Source organism: Oryzias melastigma, linkage group LG17 (genome assembly GCF_002922805.2).
Source record: "Oryzias melastigma strain HK-1 linkage group LG17, ASM292280v2, whole genome shotgun sequence".
Taxonomy (NCBI): Eukaryota; Metazoa; Chordata; class Actinopteri; order Beloniformes; family Adrianichthyidae; genus Oryzias; species Oryzias melastigma.
Window position 1 is genome coordinate 12,775,971 of NC_050528.1, and position 26,383 is coordinate 12,802,353.

General features: G+C 41.2%; 3 protein-coding genes across 6 annotated transcripts; 1 reads left to right on the top strand and 2 right to left on the bottom strand.

Annotated features, from left to right (window-relative positions):
- Nucleotides 1-1,628: 1,628 nt before the first annotated feature.
- LOC112144329 (protein disulfide-isomerase TMX3) lies at nucleotides 1,629-7,020 on the bottom strand. The gene is made up of 16 exons (XM_024268829.2): nucleotides 6,599-7,020; nucleotides 5,751-5,808; nucleotides 5,571-5,613; nucleotides 5,364-5,487; nucleotides 5,226-5,271; nucleotides 4,995-5,075; nucleotides 4,815-4,914; nucleotides 4,661-4,738; nucleotides 4,494-4,560; nucleotides 4,317-4,415; nucleotides 2,800-2,857; nucleotides 2,653-2,706; nucleotides 2,416-2,472; nucleotides 2,216-2,345; nucleotides 2,079-2,147; nucleotides 1,629-2,005 (listed from the first exon to the last, which is right to left on the bottom strand). The coding sequence occupies exons 1-16, from the start codon at nucleotides 6,627-6,629 to the stop codon at nucleotides 1,817-1,819; spliced, it is 1,284 nt and encodes a 427-aa protein (XP_024124597.1). The 5' UTR covers nucleotides 6,630-7,020; the 3' UTR covers nucleotides 1,629-1,816.
- A 2,289-nt stretch (nucleotides 7,021-9,309) lies between these two features.
- On the bottom strand, nucleotides 9,310-10,741 carry opn4.1 (opsin 4.1). Its single transcript, XM_024268568.2, has one exon. The coding sequence runs from the start codon at nucleotides 10,708-10,710 to the stop codon at nucleotides 9,310-9,312; it is 1,401 nt and encodes a 466-aa protein (XP_024124336.2). The 5' UTR covers nucleotides 10,711-10,741.
- Nucleotides 10,742-19,093: 8,352 nt separating this feature from the next.
- On the top strand, nucleotides 19,094-23,820 carry ccr9a (chemokine (C-C motif) receptor 9a). Of its 4 annotated transcripts, none has more exons than XM_036216315.1 (5): nucleotides 19,094-19,784; nucleotides 19,880-20,004; nucleotides 20,093-20,184; nucleotides 20,533-20,598; nucleotides 22,213-23,820. In XM_036216315.1, the coding sequence occupies exons 3-5, from the start codon at nucleotides 20,179-20,181 to the stop codon at nucleotides 23,299-23,301; spliced, it is 1,161 nt and encodes a 386-aa protein (XP_036072208.1). In that variant the 5' UTR covers nucleotides 19,094-19,784; nucleotides 19,880-20,004; nucleotides 20,093-20,178; the 3' UTR covers nucleotides 23,302-23,820. The 4 variants fall into 4 exon arrangements, with proteins under 4 accessions (XP_036072208.1, XP_024124616.1, XP_036072207.1 ...); XM_024268848.2 differs by having other exon boundaries at nucleotides 19,883-20,004; XM_036216314.1 differs by having other exon boundaries at nucleotides 19,094-20,004.
- The last annotated feature ends 2,563 nt before the right edge of the window (nucleotides 23,821-26,383 follow it).

Consider the following 26,383-nt stretch of genomic DNA (forward strand, 5'->3'; position numbering starts at 1 on the left):
TTGATAATAAATATAGCAAGTATAGGCCTACTTTAGACGTGTAGTGAAGGAAGTATTATAACTAAATAGTTCTTCTGACAAAATTGGAACATCTTAAGTTTACAATATATGGATAATAACAAGTAAACTTCAAGTACACTGCCTGACTTTTGGTATACTTTTGAGTACCAAAAAATCTACCTATGAGGATTTTTTATCTGAAAAACTTAATTGTTCATGTTAATGATGAGTCTTCGATAGACCCAATCACACACACCAAAACATATAAAGACTTGACCAGAGCAGGAGGTGAGATCAGGGAGGGAGGCAGCTCCAGTAACTCTCCGCCCAACAGACAGAGATATCAACAATTGCCTTTTTTCATTTCTCTCTGACAGCGCCCCAGTTAGGCAGAATTAACTACTGTTGGGATATAACCAAAAATGTGACATCCACGCATGTGGGCACCGGGTTTTAGAAAGTGTTGGTTTAACAAGGTAAATTGCCATTTTTCCCCTTCATTTATCAAAGCTTTTCCTTGTGGTAAATTTGCTGCTGTGGGATGATACTGTAGTACAGGAAGTCTTTTATTTTTTAGATAAAGTCATATAAGGTTCTGTCTAAAGTAATAAACAGTTTTATATTTAAAAAAATGTTTTTCCTTTCTTTATATATGTCTTTATTCATGCCAAGAAGAAAAACAGTAATTTTTCTCAAGAGTGAAGGGAGACTTTGCAGCTTCTACTGGTTTTGTTCAGTGAGAAACAAACCCAAACAGTTTTTTTAGAGTTGAAGGTTGCAGACCCCTGGACTAGACAAATCATTTGTGACTTCACCTTCTGGAGTCTTCTCAGCAGAGTTTACTCTGCACAAGTCAAACTGCTAGTTGAAGACACAAACCAAAGTTTTTCTGGATCCACTCACCTGCCAATCAAAAACCTGGCCTCTATGACCATCTGATCTTTCAGGGATAGTTAGGTGGATACTCGGATGTCCCACCAAACTCTGTGCTTGGTCCAGTCTTAGAAAGTTTGTCATTTTTTAGGAGGATTTTAATTTAAACTCAAATGTTAATCAAAATGTTAAAGCAATCTTCTTTTTTATCTATTTACATTTTAGTGTGAATTTTAGTTTGAATGTTGTTGAAGTAGGCAGACTCACGTGAATGTCTTAATGCAGAGTGTTACGGGTGACACTAGAGGTTATCTCTCCAGTGTTTTCAAACATAAATTTCAAAAAGCAACAAAAACTACTTTATTTTTGTCATACACCTTTTAAACTTCTTGATTTCTGTGATCTGAATAAGATCAGTTAAAGACCCACTCTGGTGAAATGGTGTTTTTAACATGTTATTGAAGCATTTTTTTCGTAATGATGGACATATGTAAAGACAATTAAGATCTAAATTCCATTTCTGACTATTTCTTTGTGAATCAGAAGCAGATGAAAAGCTACAGTTGGAAAAAGCTTGAATCTGAGATGTGAGACCTGATTTTGGCTAAAAACTGTATAGTCAGTTAAAAAGATCAGTGTGAACGCTTTTACAAAATATCAAAAGATGATTGGAGTGGGACTTTAAAAATTTAAATAAATAATTGTTGTTTCTGCAAAGTTTGACATGAATTCAGTGGAACAAACATGAAGGATCAGAGTCCTTTATTTTCATGAAAGGATCAGTAAACAGGTTCTGCTGGATTCAACGCAACACAAACATGGCTTGTTTAGCAGCAGATTGAAACATGTGTGGAGGCTCAGTTTCCTCTGCATTTGTCAGTTCCAGTTTGGTTCTGGTTGCAGAGGTCGATCCTCATTGTTTTCCCCCTTCTGACCTTTACTATCAGTCTGACTTCTTGTCTTTTATTTTTTTGCGTTGTGGCACTGAAGTGGCTGACAGTGCGGCGGTGTCCTCATCCTCATCGTCTGTGGTGGTTCGGTTCCGACAACAGAGGAAACAGAAGAAGGCGCCAATGGCAAGTGGGAAACCAGCCAGAAAGCAGCCGATCAGTGGAGCCTCTCTGAACACCGGCTGGATGAACAAAGGACAGAAGGTCAGCTAAGCACAGACAGGAAGTTAGCAATGATCTGATGATGTCACTTACGATCAGCGTGGCTTTAGCTTCATAAATGATGCGCTGGACTCGCTGACTAAAGCCGTTTCCTCCCTTCATCTGACACACAACTGAAGATCAGATACCAGACAAGTTTTCCTCCTTTGGCTCGAACTGCATCAACTCACCTCAATGGTACTGTCTAGAACCCCGTCCAGGAAGTCCAGCAGGTGGCGCTCTGTCTCCACAGGACCAACTGGTTGGTAGTAGCCATCATTGGACAGATTAACCACGAGGAAGGAGGGCGCGGTGACCTCACTGATGACAACAACAACATTACCTGCAGTAGCTGACAATCAGAGAGTGATAACACAAGACACAAACTCACCCCATCACAAATCCATTAATGTAGTCCCCAACCGCCATAAAGCCGAAGAGGAAGAACCTGGAGGCAGAAGGGCCGGCGGATGGAAGACAAGAAGATTTTAGAGAATTTTAGAATATTCTGATGCATTTGAGTGATTTTAGATCAGATCTAAAAATCTTGGAGAATTTCAAGCCATTTTGGAGATAATTTCAGGTTAGCTTTGTATTTCACTGCAGTTTTTCAAAGTAAAAGCCTGACCTGCTATAGGTCTCCTTGTGCTCTTCAGCCACTCTCTCCACCAGATGTTTGTACCTGAACATATAACAAGAAATACATGAGTGTATTTGCACCAAAAATAGACCTTTTAACAAATATATAAATGGACTACAGACAGATAAATGTTACCTCAAGCTTTTGTCACTTAGGTATCTCTCCTCCACCATAGCCAGCAGCACTAATTTGCCTGCGGGAACACAGTGATGTCAGTTTACCTGAGCCAATTAGCAACCTGATAACTTAAACTGTGATAATTGTGTCCACTAAAGGGGGGAGGTAGATAATGAACACAGTCAACCATCCATCCATTGTCTTCTGCTCAACTGAGGTAAGAGCTTCTCAGACCAGAGGACAGGTTAAATTTAATGTTATTTCAACTGATTGGATTGGAAAAAAAAATATTATCTGTTCTATTATAAGCTTTTTTCATATTTAAAACAGTTTTACAAAATAAAATACAGCTAAAGCACTTTAAACATTATTTTAAACACTGCGCCAAAAAACAATAAATAAGTAAACCCGATAAAAGCATAAAAGCATGTCAAATACTATTTTGAAGTATGGAAAGCAGTTATTGTAGTGAAATGTTTATTTTTAATCTATGATCAAGTAAATATCTGAATTATCTGAAACAGTGAGGAGGATACTAAAGTCCTCTGTTTTGAGGGCGGATTTTCCTCGTCACTAAGGACTTGTTCATTTCAGAAAGAAAGAGCTGAGTTGATGGTTTAAACTTGTTAATGTATTTAAAATATGTTGACGTGTTTTTAAACAGGGAGCGTGTTGTGCTAAAGACAGGCAAATGTCAACCGTTGTGTATTTGACTCTCTGTACCTGCTCCACCTGTTCATCATGAGTCTGCTGCTTCATGTTTCCTGGATCCACAGCACATTCTATGAATGTGTAATATTAAGTTTTAAGGGGGGGATGCTGCAAAGGTTTACACAGAATCTGGATTTTCCTGCTAGTATTCTGTCAGGGTTTGGAGATCTTTTATGATATGCAATAAGAAACACCTCATTTACCTACTTTACAAGTGTATTTGTTTAGGTGTTGTTACTTGTCTACACAAAAAACAGAACGGGGGACAGAACATGGCCCTGGGGGAACTCTGTCTTTAGAGTCCTTGTAGTGGATCTAAAATCTAAAATAGATCCACTCCGATGAAGACTGTTTTTTAATTTTAACATGTTTTTGTGGCCTTTTCCCATGATGTAGGACATATAAAGTCCCATTAGTTGTCACACACCTAGGTGTGAAATTTGTTTTCTGCATTTGACTCATCCCCAAGGCAGGGGGTGTCAAACTCAGGGGCCAAAAAGGATAAACATTTATTGAACACACTAAAACTACATTTTTAAAACTTTAAAACTGTAACTTTTTAACATAATTATAAACTACATATATAGCATTACTTGTGATAATGCTAGTGTGAATGCTGTAAGCTGAATTTGGCTGCTGGATGCTAGTGCTGATAGCTGGAGATGCTGAAATTAATAGCTAAAAATACTGAAGCTGATAGCCAAGAAAAATATTAGCTATATGCCAAATTAGCCTAAAAAAACTAAAAAGAAAAAAAATCGGTGGAACCACGTCATTTGTGATCTGTGACGACATCACAGAGGATACAGGTTTGCTGGGTTTACCTGACTCTCCCATAGCATACAAAGTGTAGCTGTCAATGTGTTGGAAGTTTGGAAAGCGTTCTCTGTTAATCCATGCCTTCAAGTCACCATCACTTTCCTCTGAAAAAAACAAACTGTCAAGGAAAGATTCTGTCTTTTAAAAAAACAATCTAAAAACTGTCACTCTGAATCTCTCACCATCATAAATGACATATGTTCCATCTTTGAAAACTATGATGGCAGGCAGATAGTCCAGGGACACGGACTGAAACCAAACAAGAAGACACTTTGATGTGATTATGTCTGCAACTAGGAAAGCACAGATATTGGTTGAGGAGAGGATACACTTCTCAGTGGGTTCTCACCTTTGGTAAGACATTTCTGGTTGTAGAAAAGAAGTAAGTGTGGGCAATGAGTTCCTCTGCTACGGAAGTGAAGTTCCCCTGAAAGAACATGTATCGATTCCTACTAGATTTGACAGTTTAGAGTCATTATTAACATGCAGTTCTGCATGAGTACCTTGAGCTCTGACGTGGCCCCCACGTAAACAATCATGACATTGTGGTGGCTCATGGCGTGTTGGAAGAGCTGCGGACTGCTCAGCGATCGAACCAGCGGTCTGAAGGTCACAACAAGATGATTCTCAAGATCAGAACACTGATTCTCTGAAGGATGCTCATGGTGCCAAGTTCAACTCACCCTTCAATCCGACTGGCAAAGTCCATGATCCCCTCCTTTGTTCTTGGGCCTGGATAGTTATATTTGGTGTCCTTCTTTAACCTGCGATCAAAAAGTAGTTCATAGTGTGGACTGCCATCACTGTAACAGAGACCTAAATTGCTTAATTTTCAGCTTCAAGCTTCTCCCATCTCTGTTTCCAGCTGGAACCACAAATGAATCTTTTTGGATGATGTCGTAGCAGAGACTCACATGAGGATCGCTGGATAAGTTCTGACCCTGAACTCTTTGGCCAAACCTACAGGAGAGAGACTCATAATTACTATAGGATCACGTTTTATTTTGAAAGTCAGAGGTTGAAAAGATCAATTTGTTAAGACAGTTACTCACCAGTGTTTACAGTAGCATCTGTCTTCCCAACTTGAACCATCGAACCAAGACTCCTGAGTTCTGATCCGATTTGATGCCAAACAGGATCCAGCTGTTTACAGAACGCACACCAGGGGGCGTAAAACTGGACAGAGCACAGGACACCCAGAACGCTGTCAGTACAGACCATATGATCAAAGAAAAGCTCCGCTTGATCAAAGAAAGTACCTCAATGAGCCAGATCTCATCTGAGCCTTTGGTGTCCATGAAGCTGAAGATGGTTGATTAGTGAGAAAACATGTTTTCATTTTCAGATCAAATCCAATCAGTTGAAATAAACCATATTGGGGCCATTCAACGCCCCAAACTCTGGACTAAAGGAAATAGTAGATGTTCATTTCTACTCACGAGTCATCAAGCTCCTCCACAAACGCTGATCCCTGCAGCAGCAACAGCGACAGCAGCACTAAAAACAAAACCCATTTACACTTCACTATCAACCCTCAACGTTCCATTTTTGTCAGTCATTTAAAAGGTAAAACATTAAAAGCATAACATAGATCCAAATATTTCAAACCAACGAGTTATATAGCTCTACATAACTCATTGTTTCAAACAGATTTGATGATTCCTACTTACAAATAATGAAAACTCATAATGTCAGCTAGTCTGCATCATCTGCAAATGTTCTTTAGCCTTTAAATGATCTCCCAGTTTGTGTGAAAGGTCATGCCATCATGTGAAAGACAACTGATTTAACACATGTTCAATAGACTTTCATCAGCAGCCTTTACAAGGAAGTAATGACCTCAAAAGGTCACTGCTAGTCATTGCAACAAGCTGGTATCTCAGAAAGTGCTGTAAGGAATTTAACAGAAACAGAGTGGTGGGACAAGGAAAACTGCAGACTTTAGAGGATTGTTAAACAAAATCAATTCAAGATCCACCACACACATAAAATACTGCTGCAAATGTGGCATTGCTTAGTATCAGTGAAGTGAACCAAAGTAAAGTTTGAGTGGATTGTCTAAGAACAGGTCCAATCATCTCTGAGAGCCAATAGGAAGCTGTGGTTTATCAAATAAAACTGTGAAGTCATACAAAGGTGACTGTGAGAATCGGACTCTAGAAAGACAAAACAACCGGACAGAATGAAGATGAGCCTGACAGGATAAAAAGAAGCTGAAGGTTGAGGCTTCACAATTATGTGCAGACCTAAAACTGCCTAAAGAGAACGGACATGGTTAAGAACGTACCTGAGAACAGACATGCGCTTCTGCCCGACATCTTGACTGGAGCCAGATTAATCTGCTCACTGCTGACAGACTGAGAGCACAGCTAATCTGACAGATTATCCAGAGCCCTTCAATCTGAAAAACTTTATTAACACTAAGAGGTACAGAGAAAGGGGGAGAAGAATAAAATAAAACAATACAAATCCAGTCAATTTTGCCCACAATTTCCATGGAATCACTCTGGATAAATGATGATCTATACAGACACTGAACAGTACAGTTTTAATCTGAAAATAAGGGGGCGGGGCTGCCTGCAGGTGGCAGCAAAACACAAAAAGGAAGAAGGCAGAGGCAGTAGATGAATCATGAAAACACACAAAAACAAAAATTCCTCATAAGAAAAAGGCTGGTGTGTAAAAAAAGATCTATTCTGGGTAAGAAGCCAGAACTGTTGCTAACAAAGGAGCTAAATTTGATCACAAATGTGATTTTATCGTCTTTAGTCAAATTGCAAGGCAGTCTGAAGTGTATTTCATCAGAATTTAAGTCTAAATGTCAACTAAGCCTCTAACTAAATGATTGTCTTTCTTTAATTGTTATGTTTTGATAAATGCATTGTGTATCTTGTAACGCTGCTGCTAGCATTAGCAAGTAACTGCTAGCACAGGTCAGCTCACAATTGAGAAAAACCAAGATAACCGTCATGAAGGAACAGACCCCAGTGTCTATTGCAGATCAACATAAAACCACACATCTAACACCAGTAGGAGCAGGAGCGAAAGATGACTCACAGGCAGGAAATCAAGTCATTGACCTCAGAACGGAAATTATAGTGAGAAAACATCAACTGTTGAGAAAAGTCAAATAGGCCAACAGAAATGAATAGACACCATCCTTTCCCTCGCGCTAAGATACAGATTCCCCAGTCCTCAAACAGTTTGTGCCCTTCAGGTAGAGGAGGGCTGTAGAATTTGGTCCACTAGAGTTGAGTCTTCTATGTCCTGTCACAGGCCTACTGAACATATTACATTCTCTTTGTAGTCTAGGGTTTTGTTCTTGGGGGGAACAGAGGCAGAAACAGCTTTTTATCCCTCTATTTTGCATTATATGACTTATTCACGAGTGTTATAGGTTGTTTGTAGAGCTCATAGAGCAAAACGGTTCATGCACAGTGAACACTTAAGAAACACATCTATTAGTGCTGTTTCTAGTATAAGTGTGAGCTCCTTGCTTGCACCCTGACTTTTAGAAATAAGGAAATCAGACGATCAGACGGTAGTTTGTGTTAGCGGCTTTATGTATCACATGCAGCATTTTTACACAGTCAGTAAGAAGTCAGTACGCGTTCATCACTTATGACCAGAGTGTTGTGTAAACAACACTTTACAAGAACATTACAAATACATCTCGGTCTGTGGAATTTACATTGATTTTCCAAATACTTTATTATACACTACCCACCCAAGTAACAATGGTACACTCCATTTCTTGATGTCTCTTCAGGTGGACACACAAGCCTAAATGAACATTAAGACATACTTACGCTGCCTTTAAGATGAGTCTATAATCCTCCAGACAATCTGCTGCATCCATACGGGCCAGGCGCCCGAATGGATGCATGTATCTAAGACATAAGAAAAGTGAGTCACAGGAAGGGGAAAGGAGTGTTTGAAAAGCAGCCTTGGGTATCTGCCATGTGCCTCTGTGCCTCTGGTTCTTATTATTAAGTGTATGCTCTGCATACCTGTGCACGTCACCTACACACCTGCGTCTCCATTCCCACCTTTGTGTGTCCCCTACACACCTGTGTATCTCCAAACACACTTGTGTGCATCGCCATAAACCCCGGTTTGCATCCCCTACACTCCTGTGTGTCTCCATACCTGTGTGGGTCTCCATCCACACCAGTGTGTCTCCGGCTTTCCCGTTTTTCTCCAGCATATCTGTGTTCATCTCCTACACACCCTCTATGCGTCTGCTTCATAACTGTGTTTTATCTCTTACATTTCTGTTTTTTTTATGCTTTTAATGCATTTTGTTTCTAATTTTTATGTTTTTATAATGAGATGATTTTACCATCAGTCCAGGAACAGCAGATGAAAAATAGATTTTGAGCTAACTCTGATGCATTGGCAGCAATGCCTGTTATTGTCCCTGTCAAATAAATGAACAAATAATTAAATACATTTTTTAAAACAAAATTAAAGTGTCTCAGTCGCAGGGATTTTTTCAAATACAAACAAAAAGTAAATACAATTGGTTTGTTCAAACAGTTTTTTTTGTTGAAAAAAAACTTTATTTGTGAGCACAAATTCCTTGAAAGAATTTGTTTTTGCATTTTTTGCATGAACCTATTAATCTATTATAATAAATGGTGTTGAGCTGAATAGTGATGTGAGAATGGAGACAAGGGAAAGACATAAGTAGCAGTAAGTAAGGAATAAATGGAATGGTTACATTTTTCAGATTCTGTAAAAAGATAAAGTTGAGCAGCTCCTAATCAATAATACATTTAATAAACAAGCTAAACACCCATCACAACTAATACAAACATTACAAAAATAGTTGTGATTACTTCAAAAATAGGTGAGGGAAAACAAAACATATGATCAGGTTCAGACAGTCCTATTTTAAATAAAACAAACAATACTTTATCAATTATCAACACATAAATGTGTGTGATGTTAAGTTCTATGTTAGTAAGAGAAAAAAAAACACATTAAAACAGAATGTTACTCTCTGTTGGAGCTCTTGTCTGGTGGACCTCCATCAGGGACTCTGTTCTGTCCTTTCTCTGAGGGGGCGGAGTCAGAGGTGGTAGCTGGCTCTGTGAATAATTGCCTATTGAATGCTGCTGACCCACTGCTAGACCCGTCAGCTTCGCTCTCCGTCCAACAGGACTCACTATCAGAGCCAGACGATAGCCGACTCTTCCCCCAGCGACCGTTGGTCCGAACACCAGCGCACAGCCGAAGCCCCGGAGAGCTTGTCAGCGTCGTACGGCGAGAAGAAGCAGCACTGGAGCTGAACGATGGGTGCAGATCCTTTTCCTGTAGGCGGAGTACACCACGCAGCAGCGGGAAGTGGCGTCCAATGGCGATGCGGTACTTTGGGTGTGTGAGGGCATAGATTATGGGGTTGTGAATGGCAGACGCCTTGGCAATGACAGCAGGCACCGAGTTCATGTACGGAGTCAACAGCTGAGCGTAGCCAGCGGTGGCAGTCAGAGCGACCACAGAGTATGGCGACCAGGACACGACAAACAGCATTATCACTCCCAGGGCGACTTTGGCCATCTTCCACTCGCTGCGCAGGCGCTCGTATGCCTTGTTGATCTCCCCACAGTTCAGCCTTTCCACCTCTTGGCCCGCCTGCCGTACTGCTCTGAAAATGGCCCAGTAGCAGGCAGCAATCAGAGTGAGCGGAAAGAAAAAGACAAACACGAACAGCAGGATGGTGTAGGTGCGCACAGAGGTTGTGAAAGTCATATAGTCCCAACTGCAGGAGGTCTGCAGCCCTTCAGGGACGTAGGCACTCCATCCGAAGAATGGTGGCAAACTCCAGCCAAGAGAATACAGCCAGACCCCCACTATTGCCACATACACCCTCTTTCGACTCATTCCGCCTAGCAGTGCCACCGGTCGAGTGATCACCAGACAGCGGTCCACAGCAATGGCTGTGAGTGTCATCATGGAGCTGATGCCAAACAGAGCGCCACAGAAAGCATAAAGTTCACAGGCAAATTCTCCAAACACCCAACGGCGGTGAAGGCTCGCCACGAAGAAGGCCGGAGACTGGGTCACAGACATCAGGAAGTCAGCTACTGCCAAATTCACCACTAGGAGGTTACTAGGTGACCTCAGTGCCTTACTGCGACAAAATACATAGATGACCAAAGCGTTTCCCAGCATACCTGTCATCCCCACCAGCAGGATCACACAGCCAATGATGTAGTGGGCATGGTCAGGCACATCCACTGTGGGCATCTGGTAGTTGGGCAGGTGGACGCCGTGTGTGGGGGTGTTCTCAGGCAGGTGTACAGGCTTTGACAATCGGAGGTGCTGATGGTGACCTGTGCAGTTTGAACCCTGAAGACAGAGAGACGCCATCCTTCTCAAGAAACGATAGCTCATTGATGTCAGCCAAAGACTGGCTGGGCGTGAGAGCAACAAGCTGTTAATCGGCAAAAGCTGGCTGACGGTTGACAGGTTGAGGTTTTCTGAATCTCCCAACAATTTCAATTGCTTTGGTGCTGAATGTCAGCAGGACCCCCACTCTGGTTGTGCTCCACGCTGTCCGTTGGTCTGGAGATGGTCCAACACTTTTCAACTAGTTTCTGCTGCAGATCTGCTCCACGTCAGCTCTTTATGTTGGTCTGATTGACTGATGACGGAGGAGTATTGAGCTGAACACAGACTGAGCCAAAAGTTCTCCTCATTTAGAGACTAAATCAACATCAGGACCAATGTGACCTGATTGTTTTGAGAGTAATGTGGGCCATCTCTAGACTGATGAGTTTTACACAGTTTTGGAGGTCAGAATGTTTTACAGGTCACACACGTGAACAAAACAGTTGACAAGTGTTGGAGTGAGTGTGCATGAAGAGAGAGTGTCCATCAGGGAGTGCTATCCATGTACACTCACTGGCCACTCATTAGGTCCACCTTGCTAGTACCCGGTTGGGCCTCCTTTTGCCTTAATCCTTGGTGTCATAGATTCAACAAGGGACTGGAAACATTTTTCAGAGAGTTTGGTCCATATTGACATGATAGCATCACACAGTTGCTGCAGATTTGTTGGCTGAACATCTACGATGCCGATGTTCCGTTCCTCCACATCCCAAAGGTGTTCTATTGGGTTGAGATCTGGTAACTATGGAAGTCATTTGAGTCATTGTCATGTTCAAGAAACCAGTCTGAGATGATTCCTGCTTTATGACATGGAGATTTATCCTGCTGGAAGTAGCATCAGAAGATGGTACACAGTAGAGGCCCAAAGTGTGCCAAGAAACATCTCCCACACCATTACACCACCACCACCACTCTGAACCGTTGATACAAGGCAAGATGTATCCAGGCTTTCATCTTGTTGACACCAATTTCTAACCCTACCATCCGAATGTGGCAGCAGAAATGGTGACTCATCAGACCAGACAACATTTTCAAATTTTCTGTTGTCCAGAATTGTATCCTCAGTTTCCTGTTCTTAGCTGACAGGAGTGACACACAGTGTGGTGGAGGCCATCTGCCTCAAGGCTGGACGTGTTGTGTGTTCAGAGATGTTCTTCTGCAGACCTCGGTTGTGGTTATTTGAGTTACTGTTGTCTTTCTACCAGCTTGAACCAGTCTGGCCATTCTCCTCTGACTTCTGGTATCAACAAGGCATTTCTGATCAAAGAATATTTTCTCTTTTTCTGACCATTCTCTGTAAACCCCAGAGATGGTTGTGGGTGAAAATCCCCGTAGATCAGCAGTTCTGAAATACTCAGCCCAGCCTGTCTGGCACCAATAACCATGGCACGTTCAAAGTCACTTCAGTCATCTTTCTTCCCAATTCTGATGCTCAGTTTGAACTGCAGCAGATTGTCTTGACCATGTCTACATGCATGTGTGCAATGTGATTGGCTGATTAGAAATTTGCATCACTGAGCAGTTGCCTGCCAAATAAGAGTTTAAGTTTTTACCTGAAGTTTGGATGGGCTGCCAACAACCTTAAATTCCACTTTTGCAATTTTAGATTTGATTCAATTCAGGTCATTTAAGGATAAATAATTTCCACAGGAGAAAGACAGAAGCAGACCGACTGACAACTCAAACAGAACACAGTGACTCATCGACCTGATGCTGATGGAGCTTGAATGGAAATTGAGTGGTTTTCTAGGGGAACAGACTGCCGCCCCCTCTCAACAGCCAGCAGCCCTCTGCATTTGGAGGTTTACATTCCATCAATTGATCAGGTGCAGAAGAGCTCTGACCTGGAAATGAAGTCAAAGAGAACCTTGCTTTGAGGTGAAGGACAGCTCTTTTTCTGAGAACAAACTTTCTGTGAATCTAAACAGAACGAAGGAGCACCTGAGAGGTTGAAACTCTCCTCACATCCCAAAATGAAAAGTAAATTGGTTTCTGATTGGCCTGATATGAAACAGATGAGAGGATAAATGTGGTAAAAGACACAAAACAGAATGTGTGGGATACATCAATGATTGGAAAAGCTTCTGGGGAAATCTTGGGTTTTATGTGGTAGACAGCATCCATCCTGATTCAGATAACAACACAAAAAACATAGACAACACACAAAAATAGACATCACATACACATACAAAACCACCCATGCAGACACACACTGAAAACAAAGTCACCCACAGACAAACAAACCAGAAAAAAGCTCATAGATAACACTCTAGAACACTTTCACCAACAGACACCAACACTATTACACACAAATGCAGGCAAACACACAACACAAACATTCTGGCAAACCACAAGAACACACTCACACCACACAAAACAGAGACAAAACTCACTGATAGACATCACATACTCATGGGGAAAAACAAATACACACAAAAAGAATCACATATAGAAAGTATAAATACACATACATGCACACAAATGAGTACACACACAAAAAAAAACATTCAGACACACACTGAAACACAAACATGGACATCACATACACAATCAAAAATACACACAAACTCAAAACCCTGTCACACACAGACACACAAACAAGCAAAACACACACACAAACATAGTTAACACACTATAACACTCTCACACAAACAAACAGACATACATAACACATACCAAGTACCACTATTATTACACACAAACACAGCCACATACAATGCAAAAATTCAGGAAGAACACACTGACAACACACAAAGCAGAGACAAAACACACCAATAGACATCAAATACTCATGGAGGATTTAATTGCACAACCACACACACACAAATCCCACATAGAAAGTGTACATATACATAAATGCACACAAATGAGTTCACACAACACATACAGACACAGTCACAAAGGAGTGTGCGCACATGCAAAACACAGACAAAAACAAAAACTACACCCACACATATGCATAGATGCACATGCATAAGCAAACAAACACACGCAGACACACACAACAGGTGTGCATACATACAACACACAAACAGGCATATATGCATGACAAAAAATAAAGACACATTAACAGTGGTCACACAGATACAACACAACTACACACACCAGACAACACATCAACTAAAAAGAGATTCTGAGAGAGTCATCAACTTGTCTGACTGTCTTAACTCTGTTTATCTGGATCAGTCATCAGTCCATCTATCGTCTGCAGCTCTCAGAGTGCAGCTGCTCTCATGCCGACAGAAAGACAACATCAACCCCAAACTCGCTATTCTCCACTGACTTCCAGTTCATTTTAGTGCTTCTCCTGAAGGTTTGTTAAACAAGCCTCAAATCCAGGACTCACGGAAAGGTCTGCCCTCCACATCAGAGCTTTCACAACTCTTATAAATACAATTCTATCATCAGGAAACTGATCGATGGAGAAAAAAACAGTTCATCGATCTGAAGGAAGGTGGTGGAATCAGGAGGCCGTCACTGCCGTTCGTAATGATGAGGATAGTCATCTGATACCAAATGCAGTCAGAGCCAGAGGGAATATTCTATCAGATGTGGGTTTAATGGTACTGGAAGTTGTGTGATGGATGGATGAGGGCTGGCATCCTAACATACAGCCAGGGTGAGTGGAGATGAGTTACAGGTGTGGTAATCCTGCACACCTGTGGAGTCAGAGGCCACCAATGTCAAAGGAAACCAGAAGAGGGCGACAGAGTAACTGTTTTTTTCCTCTACATTTTAAACTCAGTTGAGCTTAACCCTTTGACTCCTGAGGCGTCGCCAGTGACGCTTCAACACAAAATCAACTTTTAAACAGTTAACACAATAATTCCAGTAGATTTTGAAGGAGAAAAGCGGCTCGCGCCGCTTTTCTCCTTCAAAATCTACTGGAATTATTGCGCTAACTCACCTAATTAAGCCTAATTAAGCCCACTTTTATTTTTATGTTTTATCCTACTGTTTTTTTTATTTATTCTTTCATTCCTTTTCACAACAGTTAAACATTTGCAAACCCAAAGAGATGGCTGTGAAACTTCTACTAAAAGCAGAGGGGTCTGACAACAACCATGACAAGCGTCATTCACAGGAAGCTGGTATGAGTACGAAGATTATCTTCAAAGATCTTCTCAAGCTTATCTTCTAAAAAAAAAGTTACGTTAGAAAGTTAAAATTTCACTACTGATTATGGGGAGAAATCTACAGATGGGGTTGTGCTGTTCACTAGAGGTTGAGTCTCAGTGACATGAAGAAATTACAGTTCAGTTCTTCATTGAGCCTCATAGAGCATCGGGGAAAAGGGCTTCTGATGAAGACCACCTCAGCAGGAGAGAGGACAAACATGAAGTTTTCTGATGCCATCACGAGATGAAGGTAAATGGTTTGACGGTGACTCCTCTTCCTCAGTGACGCGGTTGTTGTTGTTCTTCCCTGCCATAAGTCTTTACACCCCAAGTTCCTCATTCTTCAGAGAAAGGCGCGACAGTGGCTGGAAATTCTCATGATCTCGAAGTTCTTATGAACTTTCTTTTCTTTAATAATCCAGGAGTTCATTGAGGCAGAATTTGAACTCTACAGTAGAATAACGGGTTTTCTTCTAATTTGTTTACACAACAAAAACATTCTACCCAGTTTTCCAAAATAAGTCACTAAACGAGATCAGAAAGATTTTTCACAAACCACAAGGTTCAGTTTCAGTCAGCTCCTTCATGATCAAACCAGAAATAAGTTATTTATGAGTCACTTTCAGCGGGATTCTGGACTTGGTGACGGTTTCTCTCGAGACATTATAGTGGCGTTTTCTTCATCCATGTCCCCATGTACCCTCTGCCTCTGCAGGGTTTGATTCCCCTGCTCTGGTGCTGTCAGGTACAGCCACATCGCGTGACAGTTTTACTCAAAACAACATCGCATGACAAGCAGAAACCACAAGATCTCACACGCGCACACACATGCACACACATACACACTGATCTGTACTTGTGGGTACTGTTCAGTACTCCTCAACCAATGTTTACAATTGATTTGCGATAAACTGAAACTAAAGCACAAACGCTGGAGGAAAACAACAACTGGTAATTCACTTTACACAATCACAGCCCAGAATCTGAACCTGTTTGACAACATTCAGACCAGAACTGGATCAAACCAAAGAGTCAGATCTGAGTGAGTTCAGTGGACCACAAAAATGTGTATTAGTGGGTCACAGCACGTGTGTGTAACTAGGTGTGTGTGGGGGTGCGTGGGTTTGTGTGCATCAATGCATGTGTAAGTATCGGTGTTGCGTATCTGCATATGTTTATTTTGGTGTTTTGCGTATATCAGTGTGTGTGGAGGTGTGTGTGTGCGAGGACATCACTGCAAACACACGTATGTGTGTACCACAAAGTGTGAAAAGTCAGACAAGCTGTTGGTGTTTTTAAGTACTTAGATTATAAAAATAAGTAACAAAACGCAATAATTACTAACTGATCAAACTCTCAAACATTGCTTTGTTTAAAAGTGTCATCTATAGAATAAACCAATGAACAAATGATAACAGTGAGTTAAACTACTTTTTTCTTCGTTTAAAGGATTTCTTAAGATAATTTCAATTTCCAGCAGTTTAAACTCTCACTATATTTTTATCTATTGGTAAATTGTTCCCAGTGATCTTTTAATTATGCAGTTTTAAGCTGTGTCATTTTAAAGTCATGTTTTTAAAGGAACACATTCAAAATTCACTTCTGGGTTGCTGTTGATTTCCCCAAATTACTCTTCTGCTAGCTTACACCCCCTCCCAAACCCAAGCTAACATTAGCTTAGCAAAAAAAAAAAAAAAAGTGAGCAACTTCAGATCTATCCATTCGTACAGTTTTGATCCAGTTGGCAGCTCAAACCGGGAATGTGAGGCTGATGCTTCAAACAGGAGCTTTAGCCTGCTCAATGTCTGCATTACAACCCTGAGCTTTCTTAAACCTCTGGGCTTTATCTGCTCCTGATCTATCACAATTTGAAATACCCAGAATCGCAGTTTTAATCTTAAATTATTTTACATTTGTCCTCCTTCATGAGAAAATGCTAAAAGGACATGTTAAAAAAATAGTTTTTATTGAAGTGAAAATAAAAGGCAACAGAAATAGAACACTCATGCAGTTGCAAAAAAAAAAACAAGAAACAGGCATATATAGAAAGTATTTCATTTTCTATTTCCTCCTCTCTGTAAGTGAGAAGCTGCGTATTTCAAAAGATTTAGAAGGTTTGACTGTGGCAATGTGTTAAACATCGATACATCCTCTAAAACTCATCACGGCTGACTTTCACATTCATCTCTAACACGTCTACTTCATGTGTGTATTTAATGTCTCCAAGTCTCTCGATTTAACTTGGTCTGTTATGTTACTTCAACTTATGTTGAACTACAAGAAAACCTAAAAAAGAACTTTAAGAAAACACATGTATACAGTAAAGCTGTTGTACACCAAATCCTCTTCAAGTAAAAACATAATAGGACTTTCAACATGTAATTCATCTTCTTTTTGACGATATGGTGTGTTACCATATCATTTTTTAGTTATTGTGTGCATGAAGTTATCTTAGGCAAAATTGAGTACTTTTTGTTCATATCATGAACTAATATTTTCACGTTAGTATGGCCTTGAATGAATAAAGGATGTATACCAATACCTATATAACGCTTTCCTGCCTTCTCAGAAGGCACTGATGGGGGGTCTGCGGTCACACCTACAGCCACCGGAGTGATGTGGGGTTCAGAGTCATCCTCAAGAACACTTTGAGGGTAGGGATTACCAGTTAGCTTAGTCAGTTTAGTTTAGTTTAGTTTAGCCACCAGCTATCGCTAAGACTGTCTGCTTTTGTACAATTACAGGTATGAAGCCCAATGAGACCATTTTTTGTGATTTTGGGCTATATAAATACAATTAAATTGAATTGAATATCTCTGGACTGTTTGTGTAAACATTACAACAAAACCATTTCTGCAAAGAGTAATTCTCCCAGCATGCACCTGAACACATTTGACTTTTGAAAAAAAAAACCTGCTACATAAAGATGCTTTTTGAAAGATTAAAAATCAATGCTGCTGTTACATGCTACTCTCAATAGCTAAAGTGGTAAAATATTAATGACTTTTGATTTTTTTTGTTCATATAAATACAGTCCTGATGCTAATAATAGAACAGTGTCATCTTGACATGACCCACCGTGACTCTTTTTTCCTAGTTCCTTGTGGTTTTAGCGATCTGGATGATTAAGATATAAAAGATGTGAACATCAAAAAATCAAAACATGTCCGTTCATGATTTAATTACAGACTAGCTCATTTCTCTGGGAAGCTGAAGTTCTTGGACATTTGCTTTTTGTAGGATTTAATCATTCTGTTCAGGGAGAGCCACAATGATGGTCAGAAAAATGCTGTTTATGCCAAACATTTTTGAAAAATGAAAGCCTCTGATCAATGCTGCCATAACAGAGTCCAATATCCTCAACCTGTACACCACGATGACATCACATCAGAGGATTATGGTGAAACTCTCACTCGATTAACCAACTTTAGAAGCAGAAGAGTCCTTTAAGAGATAGCAGCACAGGCTTGTCACTTCAGTTTGAGGAACGTAGAACAAATGTCACCAGAAATATGTCAAGATACCTAGAATCTGCAGAACTGTGAAGCCAGAGGGCTGCACGGTGGTGTAGTGATCAACACTCTGGCCTCACATGCCACTCACATGGTTCAAATCCCTGTGTGGAGTTGGCATCTTCTCCTCGTGCATCTGTGGGTTTGTGGTTCCTCCCACAGTCCAAAAACATGCTTCAAAGGTCGATTGGTGAATCTAAATTGTGTTTAACTGTGCATGTGAGGTGACTTGTTCACCTTTGCCCAACAGTAGCTGGGTTGGCTCCAGAAAGGGATTCAGTGGGTTCTGTGTGTAAATCCACAAAATCAGCGATTCTAATCACACAGAAGAGGCTATCACGAGGAAAGACGTAAAGATGTATAGAGAGACTTACTGATCTAATGACATGAACTGGAGGAGACCAGACACGCTACCCCGGGTCTCACATCTTGAATTCCTGACTTCTGTTTCCTGTGTGTCTTTTAAAAATATCTGCTTGTATTGCAAAAGAGATATGAGCTTATTGTTTGTGTGTTCTTGCTTAGCTAAGATACAACAGACTCAGGTTAAAAAAAATAAAACTTTAATATTGTTGCCTGTTTTCTGTTGCTTTTGAAATATTAATATAGCATTTGTTCATAAATAGCTATTAACGTGTGAATGTTTCAAGATTAAGACAAAAACATAATAATGTTGGTTTTCAAAGGGAACTTTGGGGGGGATTTCTGCTTAGTAGAAAATTAGTAATTAATTTTCTTAAGTCATTCAACTACCACTAACTAACCAAAGTGGCAACCAAAATTTTTAGTGATCATTAACGCTATAGATTACACTGCCATCACATCTTGTAATAGTTATGCTCACAATAAAAATAAGGTCACTGATGTTTTAAGACTTGACCATCTTAAATCACAAGTGGTTTCATGCAGGTTTCTGTGTTCGTGTGAAGCATGCATGTTATCTGTCAGATGAAGCTGAGTGAAGCACAAATCCGTTTGGAAACTGTTGCTTCAACTCATTTAAATGACATTAACGATGCAGGAACATCAAAGTTTCATTCGACTAATATCTCTCCACGTGTTTTCCTCCTCTTTAGCCATATTTCTTCATCATTTGACAGCATTCAGTCGTCTGTCATCAGCGTACAGGTTTAAGAAATTGTCTCATTTGTTTATTGCTCATCTAGTTTTTATATGTTTGGTTTGTTAAGTCTTTATTTGCATGTTCTTTAGGCTGGTCGTCATGATAACAGCCGGAGATGTCTGTTCAGGCTGGTATCAAAACAGGAAACACTTGGAACCTGCAGCTTTTTCTGAAAGTGAAACGTGAGCAGACGTTCAAAAGAACATCAAAAGAACTAACAGGATCTTCAAAACCGCCGTCCTACTCCAGATCGGTCCAGTAAATCCAGATTTACTCACTTTTAACTGAAAAGTCACCAGTAGATTTCAAGAAACGTTTTTAGGGGTCAGTGCTTCATGCCTATCATCAGTGCCAATTCAACGACGAGACCTGGCAAGGCCAGGAATCAAACCCACAACCTGAAATGTTTGTTCCCCCAGAAGCAGCGAGAACATCGTGTTCAAAAACAGGACCACAGACACGTGGCTCGCCACCTGCTGCTGCGAGGAGGTGGGGCCTCACCATCTTCGAATGATGTAAAAGCCACAAAGGAAGATGCCATCGTGTGAGTGTGTGTGTGTGTGTGTGTGTGTGTGAGGCTCCACCTCCCCGCTTTGCGTAATCTATGCACGCTTCTTCCTCTGACTTGTTAGTCTGCGGTTTAACGGACAGAAAGTAAGAGGCTGCAGACACAGACGCACAAAGACTCACAACAGAGACACTGACCCACAAAGACGTGATGATGGTAAGACTTTCTTTGAGTGCATGTTCAATTGTTAGTTTGTGATAGTTATTCTGTTTGCTCATGTTTTGTGTGTGCAGGTGTTTGTTAGTTCATGTGGAGTTTTTTGTGTGCTTTTATTTTGAAATGTCAGAGCACTTTTATCTAAAACAAATGAAAAAAGCAAAAAGGAACCCATGTGAGGAGATCCCAAACATGTTTGTGTTTTTGTGTGTGTGAATTTCTTAGTTTGTGTTTGGGTTTTTTTGTACTTTTATTTTGAAATGTCATAGCACTTATTTTTGAACAAACAACAAAGCAAAGAGGAACCCTTGTGAGCAGATCCTAAACATGTGTGTTTTTGTTCTAAAGATGGATGACATGCAGCTCATCAACTCCACTTCCTCTCATGACATCCTGACCGCCATGACCTCCCAGGTGAGCCCCAGTTACGAATGTGAGCCTCAGCATCTGGGGCTTCATCTCTAAAACTGTGTGTGCGCTCAGCGCCCAAATTCAAAAATGTGCGCGCTAAACGTTTCTAAACACCAGCCTGCGGTTAGCTGTGGGTTCACCTCCCTTAGCAACAGGAGGTCAATGTTTTTGAAAAGAACACGCAAACATTTATGAGCAGCTTTTGATTAGCCAATCAGAAAGCAGAGAATGGAGACGTCAGCGAGGAAAACTGCAGGTTGGTGGGTCAGGTTGGGAGGCGGATGAACACTGGTGGTTTGGGGTCCCAGGCCAACAATAACATGGAGCCATCGGCTGTATTAATCATTTAGTCAGGTTTGACTAAAGAAGGAGCAAAAATACTTGAACAATTGACAGTAAAGTCGAAAAAGAAAAAAAATTCAAAATGTTTGCCTTTTTACCTTTTCTGTCCCTTTTCTTACAATGAAAATAAAATGGTAAAACTATGAAAAAAATGCATTTCACAAAAACAAAATCATACATTTTTTATTAAAATTTTTTTCCATGCAATTTTACAATTTTACTTTAATAGAATTTTGACGTTTCTCTCATAATTTCTAATAACTTAACTACTTTGCTCTCATAATAAATAAAACTGTTATTCCTTGTTATTGAAAAGAATATAATAATTTAACTTAATTCTCATAATTCTTTTGTTTTTTAAATAATTTTAGTCTCATTAAATTTGGACTTATTTCTAATATTTTTACTTTCATAAATATTTTAGCTTTTTTCATATAGATTTATAACTTTTTTCTGTTTTTTTTCTTTTTTCTCATACTGTATTTAAAAAAATGTACTCTCATTATTTTTGAAAAAAATCTCAAACTTTTTCTTAATTCTCACAATTTTTTTTCTTTATATTTTTTAGGTTTTTTTTCTAACAAAATACTGACTTATTTCTCATAGTTTTACACATTTTTTTCATAGAATTTTGACTTATTTCCAATTTTTTACTCCTTTATTCTCATTTTTTTCATTTTTTATCATTTAAAAACTTATTCCCATAAATTTTTGAAAACTTTCTTATAATTTTACTTAATTCTCATATTTTTTCTTATAATGTAACAATTATAGTCTCATAGAATTTTGACTAAATTCTCATAGTTTGACAACTTTATTGTCATAAAATTTTGTCTCATAACTTAACAGCTTTTATGGACACAGATAATAAAAGTTGTGGTAATTATTTTAAATATTTTGGTTTAGTATTCAGCCCCCCCACCCCCCGCCCCCCCAAGTGTTGGGGGGTCCCAGACAATCGCCCACCTTTGTCTAATGGTAACCCCACCTCGTCTGATGACAGAAGGGGTGGAGCAAAGTAAAAGTGTCAGTTAGGAATTCTCATCAGAGATGTTTTACAGGGGAAGCATTGAGAGCCGCTCACAGCACAATCTGTCGAAACAGAAATCTGCACTGATTTTCCCTCAAACTTTCATAAACACATGTTTGCATTCATGCGGAAGCTTTTAGAAATGAGGCCTCAGGTGTTTCCTGATGTGTAGAGTTGTTTCCTGCTGTGCGTCCAGGTGTCTACACTCAGAGGTGTTAACAAGTGCTTGTGTGTGTGCCTGGCAGGGTCCGCTGAGTTCTGATCCGAACTCCACCACTGAAGACTACGATGATTATTCGGTGGAGAACATCCCCGACCTGATGTGTGACCGGTCCTCAGTGCGTGCCTTCAGATCGCAGTATGAGCCGCCCCTCTTCTTGATCATTGCTGTTGTCGGGGGCATCGGGAACCTGATCGTGGTGTGGATCTACCTGAACGTCCGTCGGCGGCTGAAGACCATGACAGACATGTACCTGCTGAACCTGGCGGTGGCAGACGTCCTGTTCTTGGTCACGCTGCCGCTCTGGGCGGCTGAGGCAACGTCCAGCTGGACATTTGGCTCCGCCTTCTGTAAGATAAACTCCGCCCTCTACAAGGTGAACCTGTTCAGTAGCATGCTGCTACTCACGTGCATCAGCGTTGACCGCTACATCGTCATCGTGCAGTCAACCAAAGCCCAGAACTCACAGATGGAGCGGCGCCGCCTGAGCCAGCTGATCTGCGCTGGAGTGTGGCTGGTGGCCCTGTTGCTCGCCATACCTGAGCTGGTGTTTGCCACGCCCGCTAAAGTGGAGAACCAATACTTCTGCAGGATGGTTTTCCCCTCCGACCTGGGAAACCGCACCAAGATCCTGGTGTTGTCGCTGCAGGTGAGCATGGGCTTCTGCCTGCCCTTCATCGTCATGGTCTTCTGCTACAGCGTCATCGTCGCCAAGCTGGTCAAGACCCGCAACTTCCAGAAGCACAAGGCCATGCGCGTCATCCTGAGCGTGGTGGTGGTGTTTGTGGTGTCACAGCTCCCCTACAACACCACGCTGGTGATGGAGGCCATGCAAGCCACCAACATGACTGTGACGGACTGTAATAGGGTGAAGGCCCTGGACATGGCGGGCCAGGTCCTCAAGAGTCTGGCCTACATGCACGCCTGCCTCAACCCTTTCCTCTATGTGTTTGTTGGAGTGCGCTTTCGCCACGACGTGGTGCAGATGCTGCGCTGCTGCTTCAGTCTGCCACCCACCAAAGTCAGCTCCTTCGGGAAGACCAGGAGTCCTCTTAGCTCCACCAGAGCCTCTGTGATGTCTGACAGCGAAACCTCACAGGCGCTGTCGTTGTAGACTCTGTCCAACGGCCTTCCTGTTTGTGTCGTAGCTGAGGAGTGTGGCAAACTTGCGGGAAGGGTGGCACCTCACCTCAGTCTTAAGAACTTCCTTGCTGATGCCTGCTTCAGCTCAGCATTTACACCAAACTGTCCCTCAAAGCCATCGTTGGACCTGAAACTGCTGCTTCATCTGCACCTGTGAGCCACAACTGAAGCCCCCCCATCCCAGAACTTCTAACTGAACCACAGAGTGAAAGAGCTTATCATCCTTTGATACCAGACTGAACATTTCTCCATTTTTATGGCGCCAAAGACTCCTGCTGAATGTGAAACTTCTTCCTGAAAACAAGTGGTTGTATCTGCTGCTGCTGACGGACAGTCATGATCTCTGTTTGCGACCCACCGGGTCTTATCAGAAGCTCATGGTGCTGAACTGAACCCAATATGCCTGAATGTGAAGTATTGTACCCCTGCTGGACCTCTCATCTGTACTATAAATGTTTTTTTGGAGCTAGAATAAAGAGTCTGAAAGTGATCTGCGTCAGTGTGATGTGCAGAGGAAGTGGTTCAAACTGCGTCACGCTGCTTTCTTCACATCCTGTTTGTGTTTTGAGGCTGAACTTTGTTCTCTAAAATCTTGTCTGCCTCATTAAAGCATCTGTTATGATGGTCTGCTGACAGTCTGGGCAACTTGACTTCAGATTTTTTTCCCAGAATGCATCTGTTGCAGCATCGAGAAGGTCCTGTGATATTTCTGAACTCTTAGTGAACCGAGTGACACAGGAGAGAGCAGCCTGTTCCACTGACTGAAGGCTACAGACTGTCTCTTTAGACTGGTGTGAGGACAGTCTTCAGAAGCAGTTTTGGTTGAACCAGGACAACACATTCTCACCCCCAGATAATCACATATTCATGTTTGCTTAAAGACCCCTCTGTGGCAAAAGTGTACAATTTGGGTGTCTTCAACTCGTCGTTTTTTGACGTGGTGCCAACTGGAACCAGTTAAGGACATGGACGCGAAGTGCACCACTTCCCTAACCCAGTACCTGTCTCTAACCCTAAAATTAGTTCAGGTTCGTTACCGTTTCCAGTATCCAGTTTGGGTGCTGGTACTGGACGCGTCCCGAGGAGAAGTCCACATCATGTACCGCGTCCTGAGGGTTGCAAACCCTTGACAATACGAACAGCCAGAACGTTGAAAAATGACGATTTGTGGACGCCCAACACGTCAACAAAGTATGTCAATATGTGACGACATGGAGATGAGAATGTATGAACCAGTCAAACCGTATGTTGTTTTGAAAGAAAAAAAGTTTTCTGCAAAAAGAGGAAGCTGACCTTAGACGGGCCTTTGATGACCTACATATTTTCATGGTCAAGACACCCTCGTGCACCAACTCCATCAGGAACTGGTTCATCTGTTGGACGAAACCTGAGTCTGTGACCTGGAGGATGAAGTGCTCCAACTTTGTGCCCAGACAGTCTGGTTTCAAAGCAAAAGTTCAGGGAAAAAAGTATTTGTCCAAGACTTATTAATCATTATTGTTATAATACCAGTAGATGTGGACAACTCCAGATATCCAAGCCCTACTCATGACTGATTACCTGGTCCAGGTGTGTCCAGTCAATTAGAACATGCCAGAGCTGGGTATGTTGGAAACATGCAGGAATGGCCCTCGAGGCCTGGAGTTACCTATCCCTGAAGCGTGTATAATAACATTTATGGGACAGATTACATGGAAGGGTTTTAGTGGGATGTAATGATTCATTTTAACGATTCGATTCATATAATAATTTGTGGTTGATGATGCGATTCATAGTCGATTTTGGTTCACTAATCTTAAATGGATCCAGGACAATCTTACCCGAAAATTCAACCAGTGGGACTCAGAGATCAATACCTGGTACTGAACAGTGCAGATGAAAATTTCCAGATTCCTCGTATTTCTTGTAAAATAATCAAGTTAAATAATTATGTGTATGAAAATTCAATAATTAATGGGAAATCCAGTCACTTTTTAGTTATATAAACTTCAGCCAGATTTTCCATATCAAAATAACACAGAGGTCAAAGGTCACATGTCTGTAATGATGACTGGATCATTTTTTTGTGCTGTCATCATGAGTGTTGTCCACTGTCGTGATATCTGGTTGCTTTCACATTATGTAAAATAAACTATGTCTCAATCTATATGGTATTTCCCAATATGGATAAACTCAGTTTATTTCATTTTGAAATGATTTTGTTTTGCTATCGGTCGATTTGATTAACAACTTGCCTCAGACAGATCGATCTGGTTGGATTGTAAGATTATAAGTCAATTCATTAAGTTAATTAAATGTTTTTGGTGTAATGCTGCACTGACCAAACTAAGGTGACAGTGATGAGGAAAACTCTAAATGAAAGAGTTGTAAGAAACCCTGAGCAGAACTAAACTCAGCAAGGACGACGGTTAGAGTCAGAGGACAGGAAAGAGAGATCTGTTCAAACACAAAGGAAATACAGTAAGTTAGTCATTCTAGCAGTTCAATACCAGGAAAGAGATTAACGCACAGTAACTGAACATCTGGTATTAACCGGAGCTCCATGGCAACGAGAGAAAACTTTCCGTCTTCATCGCCTTCATATTCCCCTCTGAGGGTTTCAGGCACTTTGAAGGTAAACGAATCGCAACAGCTGAGAAAGACTGATTCTGCGTTGGAGTTCACCACTTCCTGTCGAGATTGAACACACACAATCTGCACGTAAATCTGAACTTCTGCACAAACATGAGGACATCCTGGAGGCCGAGGCCAGTCGGTCTGAAGGTGGTGGTGGTGGTGGTGGGGGGTCTCTTTATTAATTCTCAGGAGTTCATTTTGACGCTGGTCTTCTATTAATCTTCTGTTCTGACTCTAGCAGATCTGTGACCTTTGACCCCTCCTTCTCCATCACAGCTATGGATGTTCTGAGAGGGGGTAGAACTTCAGCCAATCTGGTCTGTGCACTCACTGAGCGCATGCGAGTCCATAGGGGCTTCAGGACCCTTCCTGACCCCTCCCCCCATGCTGATGCAGCTAAAACGTCCCTGTGTGTTTCCACGAGGACAAAGGCCCCC

Bases quoted from the DNA above. Each gene is read 5' to 3' on its own strand.
- ccr9a (XM_036216316.1), top strand. The intron at 20,599-22,212 runs GTGAGCCCCAGT...TGTGCCTGGCAG, and splicing joins TGACCGCCATGACCTCCCAG to GGTCCGCTGAGTTCTGATCC.
- LOC112144329 (XM_024268829.2), bottom strand. From the start codon at position 6,629: ATGTCGGGCAGAAGCGCATGTCTGTTCTCAG. The intron at 5,272-5,363 runs GTGAGTAACTGT...TCTCTCCTGTAG, and splicing joins AGATGCTACTGTAAACACTG to GTTTGGCCAAAGAGTTCAGG. The intron at 4,561-4,660 runs GTGAGAACCCAC...GTTTGGTTTCAG, and splicing joins CCAGAAATGTCTTACCAAAG to TCCGTGTCCCTGGACTATCT.
- opn4.1 (XM_024268568.2), bottom strand. From the start codon at position 10,710: ATGAGCTATCGTTTCTTGAGAAGGATGGCGTCTCTCTGTCTTCAGGGT.